This window comes from Rhinopithecus bieti, unplaced genomic scaffold (assembly GCF_001698545.2).
Source record: "Rhinopithecus bieti isolate Rb0 unplaced genomic scaffold, ASM169854v2 scaffold_84002, whole genome shotgun sequence".
NCBI classification, from domain to species: Eukaryota; Metazoa; Chordata; class Mammalia; order Primates; family Cercopithecidae; genus Rhinopithecus; species Rhinopithecus bieti.
In genome coordinates, this window is record NW_016841755.1 from 5416753 (window position 1) to 5429606 (window position 12854).

A 12854-nucleotide genomic window follows, 5' to 3' on the forward strand; every position below is an offset into this window, starting at 1 on the left:
CGCACCCCTCCCCTCCCCTTTCCCACCTGCACCCCTCCTCTCCTGTTAAAGATCACCGTTTCTCTCTTCCGACGTGTGATGTAAGGCACTTCTCTGCACACGCGTGAACGTTGAAGTGGCTGAGGGACACACATAATGAAACATAAATGAAACGTTCGAAAAACACTTGCGTGAAACGTGAGCTCAGGCTGTGTCTGGAGCTTGGCTGAGATGAGACAGAAGGCGCAAGTTTCTGAGATTTGGACACGTCAAATATGAGCCAGTTCTTAATGCTGGAGCTGAACAACCTCCTTTTCTTGAGTCACATGTCTGTTCTGGTGCCGTTTTTTAAAAACATCAGTGAAGCCTGTTCTGGTGTCATCACCGTGCAGAAGCCACGCTGCAACTCCAGGGGTTAAAACCCGCTCCGTTTGCTGGCGACCACGCAGCGGGCGGGGCTCAGCAGGCAGGGCCATGCGGGTTGCGTCCGTGGTCGTTTCTGTGGCCGCCGTGACTGGCAGGCCAGCTGGGGCCTGGACTGCCAGCATCTCCAGGTCATCAGGGCCCCTCCACGTGGCCTCCCGGGGCCCCTCTGTGGAGGCAGCCTGGGGCCCCTGGGAAGCAGAGACAGGTTGTGCCAGAGCTCTGAGGCCCAGGCCTGAACCCAGTGCTGTGCCAGCCACCACACCGGGGGCCCTGCCCAGGTTCACAGGGAGACACACAGAAATGCGGGAGTCGGGGGGGCCTGAGTGGTGGTAGCCAGAGTCCCACAGCTGCCCGGGCCCCTCCCAGAGGCCCCTCCCAGAGGCCCCAGTCCAGCATATCTAGAGCCCTCCCCTGAGAAACCCCAGACAGCCAGGTTCGCCCCAAACCCCCAAACCCAACATGGTGGGACCCCAGCTCGCCCCTACCTCACGGCCGCCCCATCCTCTGGCCCTGGATGTTACCACATGGAGAAAACAGGCCTGTGGGCAGGCACTGGCCACACTGCAGGAGATGCAGGCCAGGTTTCCAGATTTCTCCACACAGCGGCAGGCGGAGGTTCTGCCTCCCACCTCACTGGAAGGGTCAGGACTCCAAATCTGGGCCAAATGTATGTTGTTATTTTTTAAATAAAGGGATCAAAGGTCCGGGCCTTTCCGAGGCTGCCCTGCCTTGGGACCATCACCAGCATGGTTCCCGGGTCTTCCACGAGCTCTGACAGGCACCTGGCCATTGTTTTCAGAGGCTCCACCCAGCAGCCACAGAGCTCAGCTGGCAGCTGGCAGGACACTTGCAAGGACACAGAGCTGTCACAGAACCACCGTGGCCTTGGCAGCTGCTGATCCTACGACAGGACACACACATTCACCACTGCGAGTGGGGGGTGCACGTCCCCAGGCAGAGGCCATGCCATGTCATCCAGGTGCAGGAAGCGCCAGGCAGGGACCCTCGTGTCTGCCCAGGGAGCCGGGTCAGAGAGGTCCCCAGGCCTGAAGCCACTCCCTCCGGGCTCACCTTCAGGTCCCTTCAAGGCTGGGGGAGGTTCACCCACCCCGGGGTGTCGCGGAAGCCTTGAGGCCCCTGCAGGCCCCGATTTCCCCCGAGGGGCATCAGTGTCCGCTGGCCACCCTGCCTGCCCCTCCCCTCCTTCAACAACCCCTCCTCCTCGCTTTCCTGGGGTCTGGTTCTTTCTTGCAGGCGGGGAGGAGGTGAGGGCCAGGGCCCCAGTACGGCAGACCTAGTGGCACTGCCCCTTTAGGCCTTGCTGTCCCTCCTCTGTCCATCGTGGAAGGTCTCGGCCTGGGGCAGAGGAGCAGGCCGAGGAGGGAGGTGGAGTCCAGGCGGGTCTGTGGCCTGTTTTAGTTGTGCGGGATGTAGGCTGAGGGAGATGGACCCGGAGGATGGCTGCCTCCATGGCATCTCCGTGGCATGTCCTCTGACGGTGCTGGATGAGCAAGGAGTCCCCAGCTCCAGGGTCCGTGGCATGGGCAGTCTCCCTGTACAGAGCAGCTCAGCTGTCGCCTCCTGAAGATGTTGGATGCCAGCCCCGAAGGCAGCATCGTAATGACAAAATCTTCAGAGGTGTCCGGTCCAACAGTTTAAAGGCCAAATGCAGATCTTCCAGATTTGTGTTTTCAGGGAGGAGGTGACCCTGCTGGGTGCCTGTGGGTGTGGACAGACGTCACTGTCACTGCTGGCTCCAAAAGCAGAGCTGGGGCCACTTCATCACCACACGGCATCTTTGGGAGGAGGGCAGGTGGCCGGGCTGACCCGTGGGCTTCTCTGTGTGCTCCCAGAGACCACACAGGGAAGGCAAGGAGGGCAGGACCCAGGGAAGAGACATCTGCCCGTCTCTTCTTCATGCCCTGAGGACGGCTCAGTGGCCTGAGATGGCCCAGGACCCCTCGGATTGAGTGATGACCCACAGTTCTCATCAAGCCGCATTCTGAATAGTGTTAGGGGGACTCTCAGACTCCCCCTGCCTGGGCCCCGCTGGTGTAGGGAGGCCACGCATCGTGTCAGTTCCCACTGCAGGAGGAGGGGCCCAGCTGCCCTCCCTCCTCTTCCTCCTCGGGCCTTTTGGGATCACACATGACAATATCACCCGTGATCATGTTGCCTAATTTCTTTTCTCTATCAGCTTTATCGAGATGTGAGCTATACACCGTTTAATTCACCCGAAGTGTGTAATTCAGCGGGTTTTGGTAGCTTCACAGAATTACGCAGCCACCACCAATTTCAGAACATTTTCTTGTCCCAGAAAGAAACCTTTGCCCATGAGCGGCCACCCCTGCTCTCCCTTCCCCCACCCCCAGCCCCGACCACCCCAGAGCCCCCTCGCCGTGGCCTTGCCTGGTCTGGCTGCTCCCTGCTGGGGAACCCCAACCTGGCGGCCGCGGTGCCTGGCAGCTTCCATGGAGAGTGGCATCCTCCGTGTTCCCTTGTTGGCGCGGGCCAGGGCGTGGGGTCCTCGGGTCCCCTCGGTGTGGGTCGGGACGTGGATCTTTCTGTGGCTGAGGGAAGCCCACCATGTGGCTGCCACACCCATCTGCCGATGGTGCTGGGCTGTGTCCACCGTGTGGAGATGATCGTGGAAAAGCCACCATGAACCTCAGTGCGTGAGTCCCGTGTGGACGCCTGCCTGTCGCCTGAGCGCATGCCTCGGCATGAAAGGGCTGTGGGTCACAGGGTGGCTCCACGTGAGGCCCTGCAGGCCGATGTGCAGTGCGGCTGGGTGACGGTTTCCTCTCCAGAATCTCCTCTGGGAGCCAGGCTGGGACAGACTCCTGAGGGAGAGTCCCGGATGGATGACAAATGCCCTGGGGACGCTCGCTTCTGGGCGTGGGGACACTGCAGGGCACACGGCACGAGGACGCCACGGGGAGCAGGGCAGGAGGACACGGTGGGGAGCAGGGCAGGAGGACGCCGTGGGGAGCAGGGCAGGAGGACGCCACAGGGTGCAGGACTCAAGGGCGCCATGGGACCCAGGGATGCTGCTGCTTCCACCAGTGGCCCTCGTGGCTTTCTCTGTGGAAACAGTGGCTCAGCGTCAGCGCCAGCGTGGGGGTGGCCCGGCTCCAGACGGCGGGTCCTGGCGGGTCTGGGAGGCTCCTGGGCCCGCAGGCCTGCCTGTGTGGAAACCTCAAGGGTGTGGCAGGGAAGCCTCCCGATGACTCAGACTGCAGGGAATTCCCTAATGATCTGGAATATTTTTACTCCTGCACTCAGGCAGTTTCCTACTGAGGACTCAGAGCTCTGATAAGGCTGAACACAAAGGCCCTTTCAGAACCGGCTGCCTTCCTGCCAGGGGCTGGGTTTTGAACAGCGCGGGGGCTGGCCCTGCCCGCCTGGGCCTCCACGGAGCCGGGAGCCTCCATGGCAATGCTCTCGCCAGCAGGACGCGGCCCTGCATCTACTTTCCTGAGATGCAAGGTTATTTCCATCTTTCAGCAGCCTCAGTGCTTTGTTTTGTTCTGGAAGCAATTGCTAGATAGACATTTCTGGCCATGAATGTATACTGCCTTTGAAAGACTTACTTTATGAGCCTTAAGCAGAAACAGAAAGCCTGCCCTCACCCTCACCCTGGTCGACCGTGAAACGGCCACAGACGTCGGAGACCACGGGGAGAGGCCCTGCCTCTGAGAGGGAAGGCCACGGGCGCTGGCTCAGCCAGGAAACGGCCACAGACGTCGGAGACCACGGGGAGAGGCCCTGCCTCCGAGAGGGAAGGCCACGGGCGCTGGCTCAGCCAGGAAACGGCCACAGACGTCGGAGACCACGGGGAGAGGCCCTGCCTCCGAGAGGGAAGGCCACCGAGAGGGAAGGCCACGGGCGCTGGCTCAGCCAGGGTCTTTGAAGACAGGGATGTTTGTCGGTTCCCCACACTTTCAGGGGAAGTCTAAGCATATCTACTCCCACCTGCGCAGGGATGCTGGGCGGGTACTCCCAGGTGTGTGGTGGAGGCTGCTCCGTGGCAGGTGCTGAGCTGGGCCTGGCTGGCCACGCAGACGTGGCTCCCCTTGGGGCTGCTCCCGCAAGGCTGGTTCCCCACAGGCCCACAAGGCACTGGAGGAAAAAGACGCCTCCATGCCGTCGTTCCATTTGCTTTTCATGGGCTCACTGCTGTGGGGCAGCCGCCTGAAGGAGACCGTGGGGAGACGGCTGGAGTCCCTCTCCCTTCTCGGGACATAAAGAGAGGAACAGGCTGTGTTGCCTCGGCTGCAAAAATGGCGTCTCCTTGGGGTGTCATTAAACACAGCGTCCTGGCCCTGTGCACCTCAGTGTCCCTCCTGCTCAGCACAATCAACCTCCCTCCCCTTCCTGGCGCCAAAGGCCTCCACAGCCTCAGGGAAGTTCCTGGGGAAGCTGAAGCTGTGACTCTGAGCTTCTTGGGCTGGGCGGAGAACTAACCATAGCCTGTGGTGCCCCAGAGCTTCAGAGGAGCACAGTCTTTTGTGGGGTGCAGACAGGGCCTCACCCCAAAGATGGGCTTTGTCATAAGAAAACTCCAAAAGTCGCTTTTAAAAGATACCAAACAGCCAGAAGACTTAGTTACACACAGAGTGATTTGGATTTTATGAAGCGGGGGTGGAGGGCTTCTGAGCCGCCTGGTGCATCTGGGCTGGGGGCTTCTGGGAATCCACCGTCACCAGCACCCGTGCCGGAGTGAAAACGCCTCTTTCTTCCCGGCTCCTTGCTGCTTCGTGAAACTCAGATGCCTTCCAGCGCAACCGAGTGTATTTTTTAGTTTCCTGCTATTTTTTTCCTAGAGGAGAGATGGATGCCAGGCTCTGTCGAGTGGGCTTATCTGGCGGGTGATTTGCATGGGGACCTCGGGCGTCCCGGGCTGGCATGGCCGGGGCTCGGCTGGGCGGCTCGGGGGTCCTGTGTGACTCACATTTCCTCTCTCCACCCTCCACGCAGGCAGCAGCCCAGCACTGTAACAGAGAAGAAGGAGATTTTCTCTGATTTTTCAGTAATTGAGGGTTTGTAACAGACACGTTTTCTTCTTTGGAGACAGAGCATAAGGATAAACTTAAGTGTGTATACCTGTAACTGTTGATTTTGGGAGCAGACTTTATTTTGGAGAAGATAAAAGAGAGGAAGAGACTGTGGGAGACTGACATCTGTTAGTTTGAGATAATTGCCGCAAACTCAGCCCATCGGAGGGGCCAGGCTGTGGTGCGGCCGCCTTTGTCCGTGTGCGCCTGGAGCCCCCACTCTGCCGGGCGTGGAGCAAAGAGAACAACGCGTCCTTTCACTGCACCTCTGGGAGCCTTTTCATTTTTTAAAAACATGCAAATGGCCACTGGGGAAAGGCTAAAAATACCTGTGTTTTGCATTTCTGTCTCCTGATGGGCAAGAAGTTGTCAGAGGAAGGCTCTTCGCATTTACCCAGTGGTTCCTTCGCACAGAGGCAGGGCCAGCGGCCAGGCCCTCTTCCACCAGAGTAGACCCCAGCACGAGCAGGCGTCGCACCCTGGTGTGGAGCCCCCAGCCCCCCTGTCGCCACTCACACCTCCTGCATCCCTGGGAGGCTGGGCCAGGGACTGCAGAGCCGGGCCCCAGCTCCACGCACAGATGCCCTGCACACGCTCTGATGATGGGGTACCTGCTCCCCCTCACACCTGCTCTCCCTGGAGAGGATGGGGGCATAGAAACCCTCCCGTGACCTGTCCTCAGGCTGTGAGGCCAGCAGATGCAGGGCCAGGACCGATTCCTGAGGATGCCCCTGCCCTGTCGTCCTTCCCACCCAGGGCTGGGGTCAGAACAAGCGCTGAGCCACGTGTCCTCAGCTTCCCCAGGCTCCCAGGGGGACTTTGGCATTGAGCTTGGGGCCCCGCCAGGGCACATGGGTCGTGAGGCGCTGCCGTCCACAAAAGCCCTGGGATGGGCCTACGTGGGTCTCCCGGGACAAGGCGCTCTCCGGGCTCAGGGCCCTGGGTCTGGATCACATGGGGGCTTCAGGGAGGGGGCTCCCCGCCACACCAAATCACAGACGTTTCCTGCTTCTTTCTTCCAGATGGCCACCACGTCTGGGAGATGGAAGCGAAAACCGATCGTGACCTGTGCAAGCCGGTGAGTGCCTTTGGCGCAGCTGGAGCCACTGCGGGTACCCAGGGCTTGGGAGGCTGGGGTCTGCTGGAGCCACTGTGGGTCCCCAGGGCCTCAGGAAGTGGGGTTCCTATTTGTTAAAATGAAACAAATAAAAATAATGCATAGAATAACAGAACCAGTAACAAACAGAATCGCCAAGTACTTGCCAAAGCACCATGTGCTGCACCCAACCTGTCAGGGTCAGAGCCCTGGCGGCCGGGGACGGTGCCGGGCAGGCTGAGGGCTGCCTGCCACATCCTGGCACTGAGACAGCCCAGGAAAGGTCATCTCACACGGACCCTCCCGCCCTTCGCTGTCCCCTTGCTGTCACCGTCACCTGGCACGGAGCGGGCCCCGGGGAGTCGGTGCTGTGCTGAGTTCCCGGGGCGTGGCCAGCACCTGCCCAGACCCGCTGGCAGCACCGAGGGCAGGGCTCTGCGGCATCCCCATGGGGACTCATCACCCCATCCTCCGAGGCCGCCGATCGCACCAACCTCTCCTGTGATGGTGACCCAGGCACAAAAGCCTGGGCGTGGCCCCAGACTCACGACTGGCCACAGCCTGTTAGCAGGTGGTGCACGTGTATGGGGCCATGGCAGACGCATGGCCGGGTCACGCTTCTGCTGTCACCGGGCCGTTTCCAGCACCCCCAGTCACCTGCCACAGCTTCCCTGGCACCATGTGCATGTGGTGGGTGCCTGAGGTTAATGACCGCCCTCGGATTGGCTCGTCATGGAGATGACCTTTTGTCTGGATGGTTGCTGCTCCCACATCTCCCATGAGGTGCCGGCTGCTGCGTGCGTCTCTCATACTCAGGTGTTCATGTTTAAAGTGGTTTCTTGGAGGCAACGTCTTCTTGTTGGTGTCTGGGATCCTCTCTGATGCTGTCTTGTAATTGGCACATGTAGATCGTTGATGTTTCATTGTTTGTTTTTGTTTTGTGAAACAGAGTTTCGCTCTTGTTGCCCAGGCTGGAGTGCAGTGGCGTGATCTCAGCTCACTGCAACCTCCACCTCCCGGGTTCAAGCGATTCTCCTGCCTCAGCCTCCTGAGTAGCTGGGATTAGAGGCATGTGCCGCCACACCTGGCTAATTTTGTATTTTTAGTAGAGATGGGATTTCTCCATGTTGGTCAGGCAGGTCTGGAACTCCCAACCTCAGGTGATCCATCTGCCTCAGCCTCCCAAAGTGCTGTGATTACAGGCGGGAGCCACTGTGCCCGACCTGATGTTCACTTATTAACTTATTATTGATACAGTTGGATTGATCCCTACATTGGATTCTTTGAGTGTTCTATTTAGTCCTATAAAAGCAGTAGAAATCTTTAGGCCAACATAAGATACCACATGGCTCACACGGGGGTTTTGAAGATGTGAACGTGCTTCCAAGCTCAGCAGTGTGTGTCCCTGGGGGTCGGGGAAGTCTTGTGCACCCACTCAGTGTGTGCAGGTGGAAGCTGATCCCTTCAGAAACCTCAGGGAAGCGCCGATCTCGAGCAGCTGGAGGCAGGTGGACAGGACACCGGGGTCTTGAGGTCATCTCCTGTTGGTGGGAGGGTCAGTGGCCTCCATGGAGAGTGGTGCTGGCACCTTCACTCCCTGTCCCGAGAGGCAGCTCTGTCAGAAAGCCGCGTCTTCCACCCTGCGACTTCAGCGCCCTTCCCCCGAGGGCCCATCCCCTTCCCAGAACCCTTTCCACGTGGTTATCAGATGGAAAAGGTTCCTCCCTGGCCCTGGGTGAAGTGAGCTCACCTGCAGCTTCAGTGGTGCTCAGGCCTCCCCTGAAGCTCCTGGCACCCACAGGGCTCTGGTTCAATGCTGTCGCTTTTCTTGGCTTCACCTGAGAAGCCCCTCGAGGAAAGCTGGAGGCCCCAGGGCAGGCCGGCGTTCAGAGGAAGGAGTCTCAGCCTACCCCGCAGCCAGAGGGTCGGGGTGCTCAGAAGCGTCCTGGGAATGGCCGGCCACAGGCAGAAGCAGCCCGAGCTGCTGTACCAGCTTCTCCTCCCCACAGCCCATTCCCGTGTCCGTACCGGCCTCTCCTCCCTGCAGCCCATGCCTGTTCCAGTGTCCATACCGGCCTCTCCTGCCCGCAGCCATTTCCTGTGCCCAGAAGGTCTGTGGCTCCCCGCTGGCCGGGGCTTTGCAGCTGCCTGGGGGGCTGGCAGCCTCTGCTCATGGGGTCGTCACCGTGCCTCCCCACCCACCAGGTGTCTGGGTCATTCCTCCCACTGTGCTGCCCTTGCTCTGCTCTGCGTCTGTGCTGGGGACACTGACCTCCTGGCTCTCCGTCCCTCTGCCTGCGGGCATCGTAGCCTGGCCCCTGGCCTTGTGCTGCCCACCCGCCCTGGCCCTGTCGGGGTCTCCACAGGCTTCGCCAGCTCCGCACATGCACGCGGGATGCGGGACACAGGATGTAGGACGCAGGATGCTGGAGCCGGCCTGCCCTGTCCCCCTAGGCAGGGAGAGCAGTCTGGAGGAGCCGTGAGCCTTTCCGCATTGAAAACAATCCCAGCCAAGCCGACATCCACATTCTCTGTGATTTTCTGTTTTACTTTTGACACTGGCATATTTCAAAGGAAGCTTAACAGCTGTATGTTGTAAAAGAAATTTAAGAGCACATGTGAAAAATTATGTACTTCACGTTTACTGTTTTTTTTTTCGTTTTTTTTTTTTTTGAGACAGTCTCACTCTGTCACCTAGATTGGAGTGCGGTGGCTCAATCTCGGCTCATTATAGCCTCTGCCTCCCAGGTTTCAGCAATTCTCGTGCCTCAGTCTCCCAAGTAGCTAGGACTACAGGCGCCAGCCACCATGCCTGGCTAATGTTTTTGTATTTTTTTCAGTAGAGACAGGGTTTCACCATGTTGTCCAGGCTGATCTTGAACTCCTGACCTCAAGTGATCCACCTGCCTCGGCCTCCTAAAGTGCTGGGATTACAGGCATGAGCCACCACACGTGGCCTCCTGTTTCATTTTTAGTCTCTTAAATGGAGTTTGCTTTAATATATATTTTTTTCTCATCCTAAAGGAACTTCATACTCATCGTGGACATTTGGACAATATAAAAAAGGAAATAAAACCTAGTGTAGTCTCACCAACTTAGACATAGCCACTGCTGGCATTGGGCATGCGTCCTGCTCCATTTGCTGCTTTGTGTAGATGTTCATGCAGACACACACACATACACACATTACATACATTATATTGTGTACATACGTGTTTCTCTGTGTATGTGTATATGTGTGTGTGTGTGTGTGTGTATATATATATATATATATATTTTTTTTTTTTTGAGGGAGGGTCTTGCTCTGTCATCCAAGCTGGAGTACAGTGACTTGATCACAGCTCACTGCAGCCTCGATGTCCCATGCTGAAGCAATTCTCATGCCTCAGCCTCACCAGTAGCTGGGAACACAGGTGTGCCCTATCCTGCCCAGCTAATTTTTAAATTTTTGTAGAGATGGGGCCTCGCAGTGTTGCCCGGGCTGGTCCTGAACTCCTGGGCTCAAGCAATCCTCCCGCCTGGGCCTCCCGAAGTGCTGGGATGACAGGTGTGAGCCACCGTGCTGCCTGTGCGTAAACAAAATGGGATGTGCTGTGTCTACGGTTTTTGTACTTTCTATAAGTAAGTGTATGAGCCTCATCTCAACAGTGGAGTTTAAAGCAGGTTGCGTGGGTGCTGGTGCCGTTTGGAGCCTGTATTTTTTCCAGCACGGACGAGTTTCCCTCTCCCTTCCCGCTCTTCCGTGTTTCTTCTTTATCGCTTCCTTCTCTGTGTATTTAAGTGGCAGTGCTCCCACGGAGATAGTATTTTTGTCATATAATTTGTCTATTTAGAGAGATGAAGTGGGTTGGCCTGTGCCCACATCAACACAGGCCTTTCCAGTCAGGTAGGACCTAGGAAAACTGGTCCTAGGTATGCACCGTCCAGCCTGCCTCATGGGGTCCCCGCCTCTACCCCAGCCTGGCCCACAGGTTCCTGCCTCCGCCCATCCAGCCTGGCCCACGGGGTCCTCACCTCCACCCCAGCCTGTCCCATGGGGTCCCCGCCTCCACCCCAGCCTGGCCCACAGGTTCCCGACTCCGCCCATCCAGCCTGGCCCACAGGTTCCCGACTCCGCCCATCCAGCCTGGCCCACGGGGTCCTCACCTCCACCGCAGCCTGTCCCATGGGGTCCCTGCCTCCACTCCTCTCACCACTGCCTCTGAGTGCCTCCCGGCCCGTTTTTATTTCAGTCTCGGCTTCCGTGAGACGTTTCCTTCTTGTCTCTTCCCTCAGCTGCTTCTGCTCTAAAGACCCTGCTGCTGTAGCAGCTGCCCTCAGCACTGCTGAATTCAGAAAACAGCCTTGGAGGAAGCGTCTCTTTATCCCCCATACAAATGCCAAGACAGGCTCTGGGCGGCCAGAGCTTCCTGGGTCAGCCCAGGAGATGGCCAGGCCAGGTGAAGCCCAGACCCACAGTGCTCTGGGGGCAGCCCAGGCTCCGTGGGCATTGACAGAACTTGTGGTCCTTCCAGCGGCAGCTCTTCAGCTCTCCTGGAGCAGCTCTGATGAGGGGCAAAGGCAGGAAGACGCCCATGTGCCGTGGCTTCTGCTTCTTCCCAATGAACTGCAGTTAATTAAACAACACAGACCGGCTGCCAGGAGAAAGTGTGGACCCAAGGCACAGGGCCCCGGGGAGGGCACAGGCGGGCATGGCCCCTCTGCATCGGTGTCTGGGCCTCAGCTGTTTCATTATTTGTAAATGAGAGAACCTGGACCTGAAGTTATCTTCAGTTTTCTGTCTTTCACACTCACAAGATTTTATTGTTAACATGATTCAATCAATTTAGCTATTAAGCTAGGTGCTGTGCTATAATTAATTATTTTAACAAAGGAAGTAATACAATGGATTTTTCTCCTTGTTAAACTAAGTCATATGATTATAAAAATTAAACTTTATAGACGCGACTCCCACCAAGCCTCTCCCCAGATACCAAGTATCGCCCTCGGCAGGGATGCCCGCATCGCCCCAGTCATTTAGGGTCATTACAGCCCCAAGTAATGCTGGGGCCTAAGCAAGTGGTCAGGATCTCTGTATCCCAGTCCCGCACCCAGCCCTGACCTCTGCGAACAGCGCCACACCCCATGGCTTGCGTTTCGTGTGTGTACTTGAGAGAGCATGAGTTTTGTAAACGTGCTGCTGACTCTTATACAAAAAAGGTAATGGCAGCCTCCACATGCCGCCTTCTGCTGTGTGTGCCTCCATGCCCTTGGCTGTTCCCACCCCAGGGTCTGCGGGGGTCAGGGTCCACCACCTCTTCCTCAGCTGGAGTGAATTTGGGGTCTGGTTGAGGGCCTTGGCCATCATCAAATGTTACAAACACAGGCCCTCCCCGGAGACCACGTCTCCAGGATGCACCTGCTTCTCTGGGTTTCACTGCAGTCATCTGAGCAGGTGCGGGGCCACCGAGCACTTTCATCACACGGCGGCCGGCGATGGGGCCTTGGGTCGTTTTCTGAAGGTCACCAACCCTTTGGCATCGGAGTAGGCAGAGCCTTTTGCATCCCTGCCAGGCCCCTTGCCCAGGTGGCCCCGGACAGCCTCCATCCTCAGGCACCTCAGGTCCCAGTTCTGTTCACAGCTTCTCTTTCCCTCAAGTGACAAGATTTCAGTCTTAAGGTTGGTCCTGTTTGCTCCACTGCTCTGAGGAAGCCTCTCGGCTCCTAGGTGTGCGAGAAGCCAAGGGCACCCCTTTCCTGTGAGTGTCCACACACAAGTGCAGGTGGCACAGAGCGTCCAGGGCTGTCGTCGGCTGCTTCTGGACGCCCAGGTGGCCAGTCAGGAGTTTACTGTCACAGCGTCCCGCACCGCCATGGAAACACAGGGTTGCTGTGTGGCCGCCGTGGCGCGGCAGCCGTCGCCTGCCTGGTGCTAATTGTGCCTCCTGTGTGCCCTTCTCCTCTAGAATTCTCTGGTGGTTGAGATCCCGCCATTTCGGAATCAGAGGATAACCAGCCCTGTTCACGTCAGTTTCTACGTCTGCAACGGGAAGAGAAAGCGAAGCCAGTACCAGCGTTTCACCTACCTTCCCGCCAACGGTAACGCCATCTTTCTAACCTTAAGCAGTGAAAATGAGCGCGTGGGGTGCTTTTTCTAAAGACGCAGAAACGACGTCGCCGTAAAGCAGCATGGCGTGTTGCACGTTTAACTGTGTGATGTCCTGTTAGTGACACTGAGTCATCGATTCCCTGAGAAGGAAAGGAAAAGGGAAGCTTTTTTCGGATGCATTTTCCTTGGTCCCTGTTGGGGTTTGGTG

General features: G+C 57.8%; 1 protein-coding gene across 5 annotated transcripts in view; it reads left to right on the plus strand.

Moving 5' to 3' along the window:
• The window catches only part of NFATC1 (nuclear factor of activated T cells 1), a 129261-nt gene that overhangs the window by 63512 nt on the left and 52895 nt on the right, over nt 1–12854 (plus strand). For all 5 annotated transcript variants that reach the window (XM_017866119.1, XM_017866115.1, XM_017866117.1 and 2 more), the window contains 2 exons: nt 6485–6540; nt 12504–12636. In XM_017866119.1, the coding sequence (XP_017721608.1) occupies nt 6485–6540; nt 12504–12636 (189 nt within the window). The remainder of the gene's footprint in view (nt 1–6484; nt 6541–12503; nt 12637–12854) is intronic.